Raw genomic sequence first — 16,526 nt, forward strand, 5'->3', positions numbered from 1 at the left:
TGTGGTCGTTTACATTCAAAAGTCAATTTCACTGTTATGTTGTGCACAAACAGAGCTAAAGCTTATGCTAAAGAATGCTGAGGAAGCATCCTTTCTGTTGATTTTCTGCTCACCCTCTCGGTGGGTCCACCACAATGGCGTAGGGCTCGTCAATCATGCCCGAGATGAGGGTCTTGCGATTGCGTCCGTTCATCTGTGCCACCTCGATGACATCACGACCCGAGTCCGTCCAGTAGATGTTGTTGGCCACCCAGTCCACAGCAATCCCACGAGGCATCTTCAGGCCAGGGATCTACAACAAATCAAAGCTTACTTCAACTGTTCCTTGTTTGAAAGTCATTCTTAGTTTACTCCGCACTGTTATTCAGTTCTATTTTGCATGTTTGTAGGATTTTTTCTGTTAATATTTCTTTGTTGGTGGCAATAAAAGGTCATATTACTGTAAAAATGTCCTCTAAAATATTACTATTATTTCAATATTATCACCCAAAATCAAGAGAATGGGCGAAATAACAAACATGGGTTTATTTTATTTCACATGCACTGTAAACTAAAAATGGCAAAAACCATTAGGATATTAAGTAAAGATCATGTTCCATGAAGATATCTTGTACATTTCCTACCATAAATATCAAAACTATTTTTTTTAATTATTATTATGCCTTGCTGAGAATTAATTTGGACAACTTGAAATGATTTTCTTTGTATTTAGTTTTTTTGCACCCTCAGATTCCAGATTCTCAAATAACTAGTATTGTCTGATCATTATAAACCATACATCAATGAAAAGATTAATTCAGCTTTCAGATGATGTATAAATCTCAATAATAATAATAAAAAATGACACTTAAGACTGGTTTTGTGGTCCAGGGTCACATTTAATGTATGCATGCTAAATCTTTAAAAGAGACAAATATTAATCAGTTTTTATTTCATAGCTAATCTATTTATTTATACATTAATTTTATTTCAGTTTTAGTTTGAACTGTTTTAGTACATTGTTAAACTAATTGCAAATGAGAAACATTTCCTGACAACCAGCTGAAATAAAGTTTGTTTTTATTTAATAAAAATAGTAAATTAAAAACTATTTGCATTACAAACTAGTGTGTGTTCACTATTACAATAATATTAAAAAAAAAAAAAAAAAAAAAAAAAAAAAAAAAAAAATATATATATATATATATATATATATATATATATATATATATATATATATATATATATATATATATATATATATATATATATATATATATATATATATATATATATATATATATATATAACTGTTTTGCAATATCAAGCAGCAAAACAGAATGTTTTCATAAGGTAAAATAACGGAAAGTGGAGGAGACCTGAAGTCACATTCAAGTCATAAAGGGCAGCACCTCTCTAAAGTTAAAATCATGGCAAGCATGTGCGGTTACATCCCTGAGCAGCACTGACCTCTAGATCAGTAACTCTGGAATTGGTCTGTCTCCGGTTGCGGTTGGAGTTGGGCGAGGCGGGTCCAGCAGAAGGCTGCTCGAAGGATGAGATTCTGCCCGTGTGCCAGTTGGTCCAGAAAATGCGTTTGGATTTGATGTGCAGGTCCATGGCATCGATTCGTACATTGGCATCTCCTTGGAAGGCCTGTTCATATATCCAGTTTTGCATTCCGGGATACAAACTGCGAATTTCATTATCATCGGCCACGTACAGAGCCTGTTTGTCACTGCCTAGAACGACAGATAGAAGAGCGTCCCAGCAGAAGGACAGAAAGAGACTGTAATACTGACCATATTTAATCTGAACAAATTTAGAACTAAACCTGCATACATACAATATACTCTCATAAACTCATATGTAAAATAGAGAAAATCTCAAATCTCAACAATAATATCCCAACAAGGACTATATTTAATGTTGGATGTAAACTTTGCCTGCATATATTCAGTATAGTCTCACATATCAAGACACACTATACATTATACTGCACAACTCTCTCTCTATAAACCTTATATAACTTTATATTATTGCAAATAATCTATATTATCGTGCAGTTTAGATCTGCTAAATGTGTCTATAAGGCAGAAATCAAGAGGATATCATGATACTGATAAAATAAGATATGAAGATAATTTAATAAAGATCAGGATTTTCTGTAAAACTTCCTTGAACCAGAATGCATTGTGTAAACCGGTACTGTATTTGAAACGTACTGTCAGCCTTGCAGGTGTCGTTCACTTTGACAAAGTTCTTGGAGCAGCTGCATTTGTGGGAGCCTTTGGTGTTGTTACAGATGTGAGAACAGATGCCAAACTGCTTGCACTCGTTCACATCTGTTGAGAGAGAATAATGAAAAAATACTGTCTCCGCCGAATGACATGATGATGCATTCATTCTGGTTTGATTCTGCTGGTTTAGTTTAGTGTTGTAATCATTACAAGAAAAAAGTCTTCTTTTTGAATCCTAATGTTGTGTTTATGATTGTTTGTGGAGGATTAGTTGAGCTGTGTTTGTATGTTGATGATAATTAAGCTGTGCTCTAGTTTTCATGTCATTATTGGTGTTTGATTCAAAATATGTGATCCGTAAGAGATTGATAGTAAATTCTGTGTGCTTTCTTTTCTTTTACTCGTCATTTCTTACTAAAACAAAGGGTTTTAAAGCTTTATCAGCTATGGAAGGTATGTGTATTAATGAGCTGTTATTGTTTGTGCGGCACCGGTACCGGCGCAGGTTTGCGGGTGTGTTTTCTGGAAGCCAGGTTTGCAGGAGCAGAACGAGTCGGTTCTGTTCACTACACAGTGACCTTCATCTCCACACATACTGCGGTTGTTACGGCATTCATTCAGACCCGAATCTGTTCAGAGACACAGAACAACACAAGCATGCATTCAGTGTCACTCAATCTTTTGGTTTTGGCAAAAAGAAACCTGACAAACAACCAAACAGCTCCCTCACCTTTCTTGTTGCAGTTGATCTCATCAGAGCCGTAGTCCTCACAATCGTTGAAGAAATTGCAGCGCAGGTTAACGCTGATACACTTCCCAGTGCTGCAGGTAAACTCACCCTTCCCACAGACCGCAGGCGCAGGAGTTTCTGTCAGGAAACAGAGACCAGGTCACTTCAACTCACATCTGCTAGCAGGACTGTCTTCTGATACTGATCTGAGTCACACTATTTCTTGTGTGCTATGCTTAAAAACAAAAAGTTTTCACATGGTATTATCATCCATTTTTTTCCTTTGTAAATGTCAACTGGTTATTTTTCTTGGCATGAAGTCACTGAAACATATTCACTGTGACTTGTGTGGTGCAGGACAATTTTTGCATGGATCTTCAACTCAATTTAAGATTCAACCCCAAAAACATGCAACGTAACGGTTTGAAAGAGAACCTCCCTGGGTTATAGATATTTCTTCAGTTATAAAATCCAGCATATATAGGGTAGTGTTACCTATTTCAGTTATCTGAGTTATTATTCAATAATATTTACAGTATATGAGTTCCATACTGAACGTACTGTGACAGAGTTGTAAATATGACATGCATTAGGGTTAGTCTTAGTAATGAAAATAACTATTGGCTGTAACCACGCAGCAAACAAACAAACATATGTATATACTAATATCTTCAATTAGAAATGGCCCATGAAAATGATGTTGAACTTTTAGAAAATAACATGCAAAAAAACAGGACATTTTGGAAGAAATCAGCCAGGAAAAGTAATGACTCACGGCAGTGGAGTTCATCACTGTTGTCTCCGCAGTGGTCAACGCCGTCACATTGTTTAGACACTGGCAGACACACTCGGTCATTATAGCACCGGAACTGTCTGGTGGGAGGACACTGGGATCTCTCTGAAACACACACAATAAACACATCTGAATCTTCAGACCATTTCACCAGCAGAGTCAGACCGAACACCAGAAATAAAGCTCATCTAAGGCCCGTTTCACACTTCTTCACACCCACATTAACAGGTTGCAATATTCACACTGAATGTGAAGGATAAAGTCCCTGACGCGTACACACAGAGGTTAAAGGGTGCAGTGCAGTAACGTGGTGAAAAGGTGGTTTGTGTCATAGCTGTTACTTTCTTGTGTATTTAATTACACTTGCAAGGAAAGAATCTGTTAATTTCTGAAACATATCTAAATATTTACAATAATTCCATTAAATTATTTACAATGATGTAACGTGAAAATCTGAGCAGAGCACATCCAAAATAAGTGAAAACAAAGACAGCGCTTACATGGAGCCAAACTCATACAGAATTCTGACACTGAAGTGCATCAGATTCCAATCAGAACTTAGAATCAAATTCATCGTGATCAAACAATGCAAAATATCTTTCATTTGTGAAGTGTTTAATTCACTGAATTATTCAAAAACAGGCACTGGCCGATGGGATTTTAAAGCTGCGGTAGGGAACTTTTGACGCTCTAGCGGTTAATAAACAGAACTGCTTGCGTCTTGCGGAAGAACATCGTAGCCGGAACTACTTCTCTCTGTTTATGTCTATGAAGAATCACAAAGGTACTGGGTTACTCCGCCGCGGTACCCCCGAAACAATCTAAAATAGTCCGAATATAAACACTTATTATAGGTGTACCCTAGTGATTCAGGACCGCAGCTCTGATTGGTTGTTTCTTACCGGGAGCGGTCTGTAACTACAAATGGCAATAGGACACTGGGAGGAGCCAGAGGAGCTTGATTTTTACACAGATTATTTGTCTCATATTCTACTGTCAGGACATAATGACAGGTTTAACAAATATGTAAACAATATATTTTTACTGAAGTTACCTACTGCAGCTTTAATATAGAAATCACCTTGTATTTAATTTCCCACATACAATTATTTTTTATTTTTTATGTTATATAAAATTACAAAGCCTGACGCAAGATTTGGGTCATATTGTCCACCCCTATCATACTTGCATGTGCCACGGTTCTGGGAAATATTTAGGAGAGAGTCTGAGGGGAAAATGAAGTGCTAATCGAGCTGGGGAAGAACAATGAAGTACTCACTGCACACGTCTGGATTCTCATCTGAATTGTCTCCGCAGTCGTCCTCCCCGTCACACATCCAGCCCAGCGGCTTACACAGAGTGTTATTACACTGAAACTCATCCAGAGGGCAGAATCGACCCGCTGCACACACACACACACACACAGAGGGTAACTCATCTGTATTCATTCCAGCAAAGCCACACAGCAATTATCGTTTATGTGTGTGTATGTGTGTGTGTGTGTGTGTTTGTGTGTGTGTAAAACACTTGGCAGCGCATCTTCAGAAAGACCTCCTTGAATACTAAAACCCTCTCCAGAGAGACGGATCACTCGAATTAATACTGCAAGCACTGATTTATGGGAAATGCTGTTGTTTAAAGGAACAGTTCAAGCATAAATAGAAATTCTGTCATTATTTACTTACCCCACAACTTTGTAAATCCCAAAAGCACCACAAACGTAGCCCATATAACTTATGCCCTACATTTCTAATCGAAATTTAACCCCTTCACCTTGTGTTAACTACACATATGTATGTATCTACATGTATAGATGTTGTATACTTTAGAAGATATATAATATAGTGAACAAATCATATACTGTAAATCATCATTAGAAAAGAGCTTCAAGAAGATTCTTCGAAAATTGTCTAAAGCAAACAAAGTGAAAGGAATTGTTCACTCAAACAAGGAAATTTGCTTCAAATTGACTGACCCTCAGGCCATCCAAGATGTAGATAAGTTAGTTTCTTCATCAGAACAGATCTGAAGAAATTTACCAATGGATGCTCTGCAGTGGATGGGTGCCGTCAGAATGAGAGTCCAAATAGCTGATAAAAACAGCACAATAAACCACAAGTAATCTACCACTAAAGCTGCATTCATAAAAATGTTTTCAAACCACTGCATCTGGCTAAAATATAAGTCCTCTTTCCATAAAATTGCTTTCTCCAGTAAAATATATTGTCTTGTCTGAACCAGGAGAGAAATATGCACAGATCAAGCATTGTTTACAAGCGAAAACCGCCCAAAACAGTTCTTAAAAATTGGTTGGTGAATCTGTCGCACATCAGGGAATGGACTTTTCCCCTGGAGAAAGCAATATTATGAATTATGGACTCATATTTTGGCTAAATTTTTGGCCTAATACCTTAATGGATTTGTTTGATATAAACACGCAGCTTTTGTGTTCTCCGGATGTTAACTGATGGACTGGAGTGCTGTGGATTACTGTTGTTTTTATCAGCTGTTTGGATTCTCATTCTGACGGCACCCATTCACTTCAGAGCATCTATGGCTGAGCAAGTGATATAATGCTACATTTTTCCAAATCTGATGAAGAAACAAACTCATCTACATCTTGGATGGTCTGAGAGTGAGGCTCATTTTAATGTAGGGGTGAACTAATGCTTCAATTATGACCGTTTCAGTTTTACATGACTTTAAGACGTTTTTGCGTGTGTTTTTAACCTCCAGTGTCACAGTTCTCCTCGTCACTGCCATCCATGCAGTCGGCATCAGCGTCACACCTCCAGCGGAACGGGATACAGTGACCGTTCTTACACTGAAACTGGTCGTTATCACACTTCACGTCACAGCCGTGCTGCAAAACACACACACAGCACATACTGCATTGAGCATTTGCCATTAGTGAGGGTCATCACTGATGAAAACTCTCCTGAAGCAGGTGTGAATAATAATTGTGTCTTACCTCATCAGATCCATCAGCGCAGTCGTGATCTCCATCACACTTCCATCTGCCAGCAATACAGCGACCGCTGGTGCAGGCGAACTCACTCTCAGAGCACTGCCTGGGCACTGACACACACACACACACACAACACACCCCATCCGCTTACATCTCAAACATATCCACTCAGAATTTACAATACAGCAGGGTGTGAATTACAAAACCTGTCAAAACCATGTCCAGGTCACATTTCACGACATAATCAAAAGGAAGAAATCATATTTATATTTAGCATGAAGTAAATGTTAGGGTAAATATATTTAAAATCTTGACATATCTATCTATCTATCTATCTAGTACAAAATCAAATCTCTATATCATCACAGTAATGTATAAATGTATAAATAAACAAAACAAACATGTTTTCTTGAATTTGTAACAACTGTTCAAAAGCTTGCCGTTGGTTGGATTTTGAGAGTAGTCTCTTCTGCTCACCAAGGCTGCATTTATTTGATCAAAAATACAGTAAAAGGAATATTATTATGAAATATTATGTATTAATCTTTATTAATATTGTGATATATTATTGCAATGTAAAATAATATTTCTATTTTATAATATAATGTAAAATATTTTAAAATATAATTTATTCCTTTGATCAAAGCTGTGTTTTCAGGATCATTCCTCCAGTCTTCAGTGTCACATGATCTTCAGAAATCAGAATAATAACATTTCATTGATGATCGAAAATACCTTGATCGAAAATATATAATTACTTCCATATCTATATCTGTAAACAATTATATATATAGTATTTATTAAGATTTTTTTTAATATACTTGTACTTAAAAAACTGCATAAAATGCATAAATGTCTTCTCATTCTTTTGATTACTTTAATGAATAGTTTTGTAAATAAATGTATTAATTTCTTTAGAAAAGTAGGGCTCATTATTTTAGAATTTCATTGCATAGTTTAGAATTTAGACCCATTATGTTAAAATGTATCAAGTGAATAAGAATTGCCACTGATAATAGCAAGAACTACAAACAAACTCAAAAGTTAAAGTCTTCTGAATTATGAATTAATACGAGATGTTTAGGAGGAAAATGTGCTTTGTTGTAAAAAATAAAATAATAAATAAATAAATAAATAAAAATAAAATACAGATCTTAATGGCCCTAAAACCAAGCAATGTTGTCTAAAAACTAAATGTAATGATAAAATGTGGCATGGACATTTTTTTTCCCATTCACCCAGAAGAGTCTCATTAGATCACGTCAGCTGGTGAAGGAGGGTTTGAAGGTAAAATGATTGTTAAGGGTGTACAGATCATACCAGGGACACAAGGACAGATGGAGGTTTGGGTGCTGCAGGCACAAATAAATACAATATTTCACATTCAATCCATAACTGACTTCACAGTTGCTAGCTGCTGAGCACTGGAACATGCTCATTATTAATCGATGACCATCATGATTATATCTTAATAAGCCGTTTAGGTTCAGGTCAGTTTTTCATGCACAGTGAAACAAAAAGAAACACTCGAGCCTTCCAGTCTCATCAGCGAGCAGCCATTGAAGCAGAGGTTCAGGACTGAAGAGGAAACCTACCTCTAACCCACATCAGTGTGGCAGTGTGAAATGAGAATAAACAAGATGTAGACACGTAAATGACCAGACCAAACAAAAACATGCACCAGGGGAAATAAAGTTCCTTGTTCATTAAAGAGTGCTCATGAACAAATAAATGAGAATGACAATGATCATCTGATATCACCATCTGCCACCGGTCTGAGAGCCCACCAGCAGCGCTCTGCTCCCGCTGTCATTGTGTGTGTGTGTGTGTGTGTGTGATGTTCGTCCGGACCTGTGGAGTCTCAGTGTTCAGATGCAGCAGTGGAAACCTACCACACTTGTCCTCGTCCGAGTTATCCCCGCAGTCGTTATCATAGTCACACTGCCAGCGGCCGGGAACACAGCGATTGTTTCTACAGCGGAACTGATACGGCTCGCACGTCCTCTCATCTAAATACACAGTCACAGTCCAAAATTACTCCAAATTATAGAAACGTTAACATTTCAAAAGTTAAGGGAGATTCTAATTCTCTCATCATTTTACTCTCCCTCATGTCATTCCAAACCCATAACAATTTGGTTAATCTTTCATATCAAAATATCAAAAATATACTATTTAAAGAAACCCATGAGGTTTCTGTCTCTCCACTGGAAGTCCAGCAAACCAAAACTTAGAAGATTCAAGAAGGTCATAAAGGCATGAAAACATGAAATGTTTGAGCTCTATGTACACAATGTACTCCTAACTAGACTCCTAACCCTAAGATTGTGGGTTCGAGTCTCGGGCTGGCAATAACATGACTGTGGTGCACTTTTTTTTATTTCACGTTATGCGTGTCGATCATTCATCATTTAGATGTAAATAAATGCCTGAATTACATCTGTTCAACATATAAAGCTCACTCAAATCATATGAATTCGTTTAAGAAACCTTAATAACCTTTTTAGATCCTCTAAAGTTCTGCTTAAAAGTATCTTGATTTGTGTTTTGAAAATGAGCCAAACTCTTCCAAGGTTTGGAATGACATGAGCAAATTCAGTTTTATTTCTAGGTGGACTCTCTCTGTAAGTGTTGATTCAAATTGTATTTTTTATTAACAAAACTACAAATATCTCAACACACCGCACTCCTCTTTGGGTTCATCCGAAGAGTCTCCACAGTCATCCTCTCCGTCACACTTCCAGCGAGCTGGGATACAGCGGCCCGAGTCTTTACAGCGGAACTCATCCACACCACACGTCATCTGAGCTACGGAGAGAGAGAGAACAACACATGCTGACTGATCGAACGACTTCATCAGCAGATACACTACACCGTATTTAGCTGTTCTGAGAACAAAACCATGCCTGCTTCTATCTGTCAACAGGCTCGGCAATGGATAATGTACAGTGAACTAGGATTAAAAGTTATGTATAATGAGTTTTTAATGTAATTCAAGCCTCTTACTGCAGTTGGCAGGTTCGTCGGATCCATCGACGCAGTCATTATCGCGGTCACACACCCACACGCGCGGGATACAGCGTTTGGATATAGTGCACTGGAACTGGTTAGGTGCACATGTCACCTCCGCTACACACACATCAACAGGTTATACTTCACTCACATTCACTAAAATATACAGCCTTACCTGTGAAGGGTAAAGCCTTAGCCAAAAATACATTTAATGTCATACTTGTGTGCAAATATATACTAATATTCAAAAGATTTGGGTTCGTAAGATTTTAGTCTCTTGTGCTCAATTGATGTGATAAAAAATTACAGTAAAAACATTCTGTTTTAAAATGTCATTTATTCCTGTGATTTGCTTCCTCCAGTCTTCAGTGTCACACGATCCTTCAGAAATCATGTTCCACCTGTATGCGGTTTCTAAAGACTTTTACTAAGGACTGATGTATATGTTGTTCCTGTTGGAGTTTGTGTTTACCCTTTCTAGGTCATCTCCCTTTGAGTTTCAAGAGTAGCTGTTTCTGCTTCCATGGTTTCTGATCGTACACATACGTTTCTTGTTTAGCGCCTCATTATTTCCTTTTTAGCCTGCTGCAACTTCATGAAAATGAAAACTGGACTAACAGAAGTTTGGATCAAACAGAGTCGGGTTCGGGGGTTAGAAGGGGTGGCATTTGTGTTTCTAGCCGGGGCCTCAGTTGAAATCAGGTTCTGGGGTTTCTGTTTTTTTCCCACATCCCCAGTCTCCTGGCGGGTCTTCAGTCTCTTCGTCTCATCGTTGTACCATGGCCCTCCGATTCCCCTGGCTCCGTCTCTCCTGTCCAAGTGTCCTGGCCTTTCTTCCCTCCCTCTGGGATCTTCCATTTCCTTCCAACACAGACTTACTTTTTCTTTTATGGTGCTAGCTGTAAGATTCCACCTGTATTCTGTGTTTCTAATGACTTTTACTTTGAAACACATTTAATTCCTTTTAGTCTTTGTTTTTGTGTTGAGTTTTTCCCTGCTTAGCTCCTGGTCCATTAAGTTTCCAACTTGACTGATTATAGTTTCTGATAGTTTTTTAGATCCTCATTATTTCCATGGTATATATTGTAGACCTTTGTTTCCCTTTGTCATCATTTGTCTGATATTGTCTTATAGCGTTTTGCATTTGCTGTTTTCTTCACGTTATCATTACGAATTTCTCTCTTGTATTATCTTCATGTGTTTAACAAAACATTTAACCCTTGTGCGGTCTTTTGATCATTTTTGATTTTACATTTTGAATATTTAAAAATCGAAAGGGTAATGCATCCTTGCTGAAGAAAAGTATTAATTTCGTATTAAATGATTTTAATGAAAAATCTTACTGACAGTATGTGCGTGGCTATACTGATCACATTAAAATCAAAATCAAAATCATGGCTTTGTGAGATTATTAAAACACAGAAAGCTTTTTACATCTTATTTTTTAGGTCGTATTGTCTTATAATGAAACTCACGGCAGTCTTTTTCATCCTCTCCTTCTCCGCAGTTGTCTTGGCCGTTACAGCGGAATATTCCAGGAATACAGCGACTGGGATTGGTGCATTTAAACTGACTGGGCAAACACACATGGATATCTGCAAAACACATACAAACACATCAGTGGTGTAAAATTGATAAAGTTGTTGCTTTACTGAAGCCAGCTGAGGTACAGTCTTACCACAGATGACAGTGTTCTTAGGCACCAAGTCAAGCTTTTATAAAACGACAGGAATAGCAACATGACCATAAAAGACATTAGTATTCTATGAATACTGTACTTGTACTTACTATTTACAATAATCTGAATGATCATAAAGTTCACAAGCACAGTACTAATACATTTGTGCATATTTTGTATTATGTCATTCTGGATATTTTTCAATTACTTATATTAAAGTGTCATGTAATAAGAAGCAATTAAAAGAACTGGTGAACAAAGAACAAACTACTGGAGCACAAGTACAGATACCATAAAATGTTACTCCAATAAAATTATAAGTATTCATTTTTTTATGTCACTTGAGTAAATACTTGATTTTTAATGTGAGTTATTAAAAGTAAAATGTACCGATTGATAAAACGGTTTATTATTTTGTAAATTTACACACAGTAAATGAAGGGAGATCAGAATCAAAATGAGTTTTAAATGCCAAATGTGTAGAAAAGGAATTTGAATTATTATTATTTTTTTTTGTAGGAGTCAAATTTTTTAGAAGAATATTTGACATTGAGAACAGAAAGAACATTTAAATAAAACTAAGGAAAACATACATATAAATAATAATTATTATTAATGCCAGATGAATGTTTGACCGTGGAGTCCTATAACTGTGCACCAGCGTGCTAGAAGTCTAGATGTGTAGATGTGTGACGAATAGTAGAACAATATAAAACCTTTACATGGAGCAGAATGAGTTCATATTTGAAGTAGAATGTTTTGCAAATACACTAGTTTTATATCTCATTAGCTCATCATACTGTATGAACTGCTCTAGCAGAGGAGATGGTAATTTAACATGATCTATAGTTAGAAGAGCTGCATTGGATCAGAGCTGATTCAGCGGCTAAAATGAAAAGAAGTATGTTCACGAATCAACAATGCTAGCATGCCTCGGTTTCTCAGTTCAAAATAACAAGGAACAAATAATTTTTTTTTAAATGAAATTCATGAAAGCAAAAAAGTGATGTAAAAGTTTTCCAAAATAAAGAAATATTCTGAGAAAAATACACCTACTTGAATTTTTTTTTACTTTAGTACAGTAAAGCAAAAGTCAACATCCATTTAGAAATTTGTGCAGAAGTAAAACCGCGGTAGCGTGTGGTGAAACATACCGCAGCTGGCCTCATCAGAGTTATCCTGGCAGTCGTTGTCTCCATCACAGATGTACGCTGGGTTCGTACAGATCCCAGTACCACACTGGAACTGACCCGGTCTGCATTTAAACTCAGCTGTTGAAAGAAACATGTACACATGTGCTTTTATTACACATCTATTAATTACACCACAGGGGGTAAATGTATCTTCTCCAATCCACATCACTCACGGCAGTCAGCAGGCTCATCGGACCGGTCGCCACAATCATCCTCAGTGTCACACTTCCACCAGAACGGGATACACTTGTCATTCTTGCAGACGAACTGATGAGAGATGTTAGAGGAACATATTTCAAATGAGATATGGTACATGTCGTTCTGATTTAGACTGGGTTAAAGTCTAAGCTCATGATCTGGGTCAAGTATCTTGTGCTCACCTGGCTGGCGGTGCAGTTGGACATGCACTGTTTCCCATCAGCGGCCAGATAGAAGTTAGTGGGACAGGCACATTTATACCCTCCGCCCGGAGAGAGCAGACACAAGTTACTGCAGCCACCATTGTCTGTCTGACACGGGTGATTTGTGACTGCAATGGGAGACAAGAGTGCACAACATTACAGCTACAGCTCCTACGATTTCAAGAGAGATAACATCAAGGCACAAAACAAGATCATCTGAGACGATCCAATAAGTGAGTGTCCTGACCCTCTGGCTGTCTGTAGGGGTGGTAGATGTGGACGTCCATGGGTCTGTGTAAGGTGCTGATCAGCATGGTCTTGTTGGTGCCCAGTGTTTTATGAGCTCTGTTGATAGATTTGGTCTCCCAGTCTGTCCAGTAGATGTACTCCTCAAAAAGAGTCATGGCGAATATATGCGGGATGTCCTGAGTCAAAACTGCAGCACAGACACATGGATTACTAACCACACCAACACAAGCAAACATAAAATACTCTCTTCAATTCACTGAAGCACTTAGTAGGAATCTAATAATTCATATTTTAATTCATATTGGTCAAGATTCACACGGGGAGAATGGGAACGAAGGAGCGAGGAGACGAGGAGTAAAGCAATTTCCAATGTATTTAATGAACTCAAAACAGGGAACACAGTAAATCACAGAGAACACAGAATGAGATTTAACAGCGGATGGGAAATCAGGGACAGAACACACTTTAAATACACAGAAACTAAAGGGTCACACCTGTGAGCAAATTAACTAAACAGAGACAGGAGAAAACAAATATGGATATAGTAATCAAACTGGAGCATGTGGGGGAGGAACACACAACATGAGACATGGAACATGTTATGTTGTTCTCTAATTATTATTTATTATATTATTATATTATTATATTATTATATTATTAAATACACTACTGTTCAAAAGTTTGGGGTCATAAAGAATGAATACTTATTTAGCAATGATGCATTAAAATGAGCAAAAAATAATAATATTATATATAAAATAATAAAATAATATATATATATATATATATATATATATATATATATATATATATATATAATGCAGCGCAACAGTTTTCAAAATTGAAAATAAACAGAAATGTTTCTTGAGCAACAAATCAGCATATAAGATTGATTTCTGAAAGATCATGTGACACTGAAGACTGGAGGAATGATGCTGAAAATTCAGCTTTGATCACAGGCATTAATTATATTTTAACAGATATTCACAAAGAGAACAGGTATTTAATATTGTAAAAATATTTCAGAATATTACTATTAATATTGCATTTTGATCAAATAAGTGAAATCTCTGTAAGCACTAGGGGTGCAAATCGGATGTTTTATCATGATACGATAACGATTCTCATTCCCAGCGATACGATATTTGCTGATACCTCATAAAAATTTATGATACGATCAGAATACGGTTCGATTCAATTTTTTTAAGTCACAAATGCATCCAAAATATATAACACGAACATTTAGCCTATCTGAAATTTGCACATTTCTTTAGCAAAAAATAAAAATAAAAACACTTTTTAAAATAAAAAAAAAGTATAATTTGAAAAAAATCAAGTCACAAGTTATGACATGACAATAGTCAAGAATTTCTTTCAGGCTGTTCGAAAATGTTCAGTGTGTAAAATATAGTGTAAAACTCCCAATGAGTGGAAACAACTAAATGAGTTAGTCGTAGAAAAAAACATGAAAAAATTTTCATAAAAATATTTCCAAATTTCCAAAAAGAAATGACAAAAATAAAACTTAAACACTTAAAACACTTAAAACTTTTTTTGCTTTAAGACTTTTATTTTGGCTGCTACTATACATCGCAGTCTGGATTTCATGCAGGGCTAAGTGTTAAGAATATTTTCCAAATTATAAGCAATAGCAAAAAAAATAAATAAATACAAATAAAGCAGTGCTTTTCAGGTTTTTCAGATCGGTCTAAAAGATGTTTTCAGGTACAGAAACAAAGTAATAAGATGTAAAATAGTCTTCACTGTATAAATTAAATATATGTAGATTAATCTTTATTTCAGTAACAAAAGTTATTCAGTCAAAAGTAGTGAGATATTGCTTTCTTTAAAAGCATGATGTTTATTATTAGTCTGTTTTCTTTTACTTTACTTTAAGATTAGTTTAAGATAGAATGCACAGAACCAAATTTCTGATACACGTGTTTTCTTTCACAATTGTTACGTTAATATATAACCGACTGTTTACAGGATATTCATCAAGATGCACATTTTGCTGTGATTTTGTCTGTGTTTATTTGTCCAAGCACAAAAATAAGCTAAAGCAAGAACTCAATGCAGTATCTGTGTGCTGACTGAGATGCGTCTGTCTGTGTGCGCGTGCTTCGGATGGGTGCCGACTGAGAAGTTATCAAACAGCGTTACGCTGATGGGTGAGTTTGAACGTAAATACACAGGTTGGCAGTAATGGTTAGGCGTACACTGCATGAAAAGTTGCACAGTGCCAAAATAAAGGTGCCTATTTATACTACAGGTATCAATTTTTTACATTCGGCATCGATACATTGTATGATTAGACATTTGATCGATGTATCTATCCATAAAAATTAATCATTACACCCCTAGTAAGCATCAGAGACTTCTTATAAATTATTAGTATATATTTTTATTTTTACGATTGTATAACAGTTAGTAATCAGTATCCAATGTTTGGCCTGGTTGACCAGTCATGAAGAGCTTGCTTGCTTATTTTTGAACTTTTCACACTGAACTATTCATATTCATATTGCTAAAGTGTAAGTTACTTCATGATACCCTCTTTACTAGAGTTTATAGTCAGCTATGATTACCTGTGACCCAATAGGTTATATTAGAGATTTTGTCTTCACCTGTATGTCTGTTGGTTCCGTCTAAGCTGGCAAACTCAATGTAGTCCTCTCGGGCATCTGCCCAGTAGATGCGATCATTGATGAAGTCCAGAGTGAGGCCGTTGGGCCAGGTTATCTTGTCCTGTATGATCACACTTCTGTTGGTGCCATCCATCCCAATGCGGCCAATGTGCGGATTATCACCCCAGTCAGACCAGTACAGGTACCTGACAAAGAAAACCCTTACACTTCATGATCCTTATTAACAGAAACAGAAAGATGGGAACACAATAACGGAAAAAGAAATCAATTAAGGTATTTTCAATCTTTACCCATTGCGGACATCCACAGCTATGGCTCTGGGTTCCCTCAGTCCCGTGTTGACCAGGACTGTCCTATATGCGCCGTTCAGCTTTGACACCTCAATAGTGTCCCGCCCCTTATCACACCAATACAGATTATCCCCAACCCAATCAACAGCCAGTCCATCAGGGTTGCTGAGAGATGTGCGATGGAGAACCTGCAGCAGAGTCAAACCAATGTCCAGTTTCAGAAAAGTTAAACAATGTAGAATTAAAATCCAAACAGCTGATGAAAACATCACAAGAATGTACAACTAATCAAATTAATGCAATGGAAAGCTGTTTGTATACTATAATCCATATTATACTATGGGG

The 16,526-nt window shown here is 36.6% G+C and overlaps 1 protein-coding gene across 4 annotated transcripts in view; it reads right to left on the reverse strand.

Annotated features, from left to right (window-relative positions):
- Positions 1–16,526, reverse strand: part of LOC128022657 (low-density lipoprotein receptor-related protein 1) — a 149,515-nt gene that overhangs the window by 24,130 nt on the left and 108,859 nt on the right. For all 4 annotated transcript variants that reach the window (XM_052610413.1, XM_052610412.1, XM_052610411.1 and 1 more), the window contains exons 59-77: positions 16,182–16,369; positions 15,871–16,076; positions 13,242–13,430; positions 12,974–13,122; positions 12,767–12,860; positions 12,555–12,671; positions 11,198–11,317; positions 9,717–9,839; positions 9,393–9,518; positions 8,603–8,719; positions 6,714–6,820; positions 6,473–6,605; positions 5,022–5,144; positions 3,725–3,847; positions 2,950–3,087; positions 2,717–2,848; positions 2,205–2,324; positions 1,450–1,721; positions 114–292 (exon numbers count right to left, since the gene is read on the reverse strand). In XM_052610413.1, coding sequence (XP_052466373.1) covers positions 114–292; positions 1,450–1,721; positions 2,205–2,324; positions 2,717–2,848; positions 2,950–3,087; positions 3,725–3,847; positions 5,022–5,144; positions 6,473–6,605; positions 6,714–6,820; positions 8,603–8,719; positions 9,393–9,518; positions 9,717–9,839; positions 11,198–11,317; positions 12,555–12,671; positions 12,767–12,860; positions 12,974–13,122; positions 13,242–13,430; positions 15,871–16,076; positions 16,182–16,369 — 2,756 coding nt within the window. The remainder of the gene's footprint in view (positions 1–113; positions 293–1,449; positions 1,722–2,204; positions 2,325–2,716; positions 2,849–2,949; positions 3,088–3,724; positions 3,848–5,021; positions 5,145–6,472; positions 6,606–6,713; positions 6,821–8,602; positions 8,720–9,392; positions 9,519–9,716; positions 9,840–11,197; positions 11,318–12,554; positions 12,672–12,766; positions 12,861–12,973; positions 13,123–13,241; positions 13,431–15,870; positions 16,077–16,181; positions 16,370–16,526) is intronic.

Source organism: Carassius gibelio, chromosome A11 (genome assembly GCF_023724105.1).
Source record: "Carassius gibelio isolate Cgi1373 ecotype wild population from Czech Republic chromosome A11, carGib1.2-hapl.c, whole genome shotgun sequence".
NCBI classification, from domain to species: Eukaryota; Metazoa; Chordata; class Actinopteri; order Cypriniformes; family Cyprinidae; genus Carassius; species Carassius gibelio.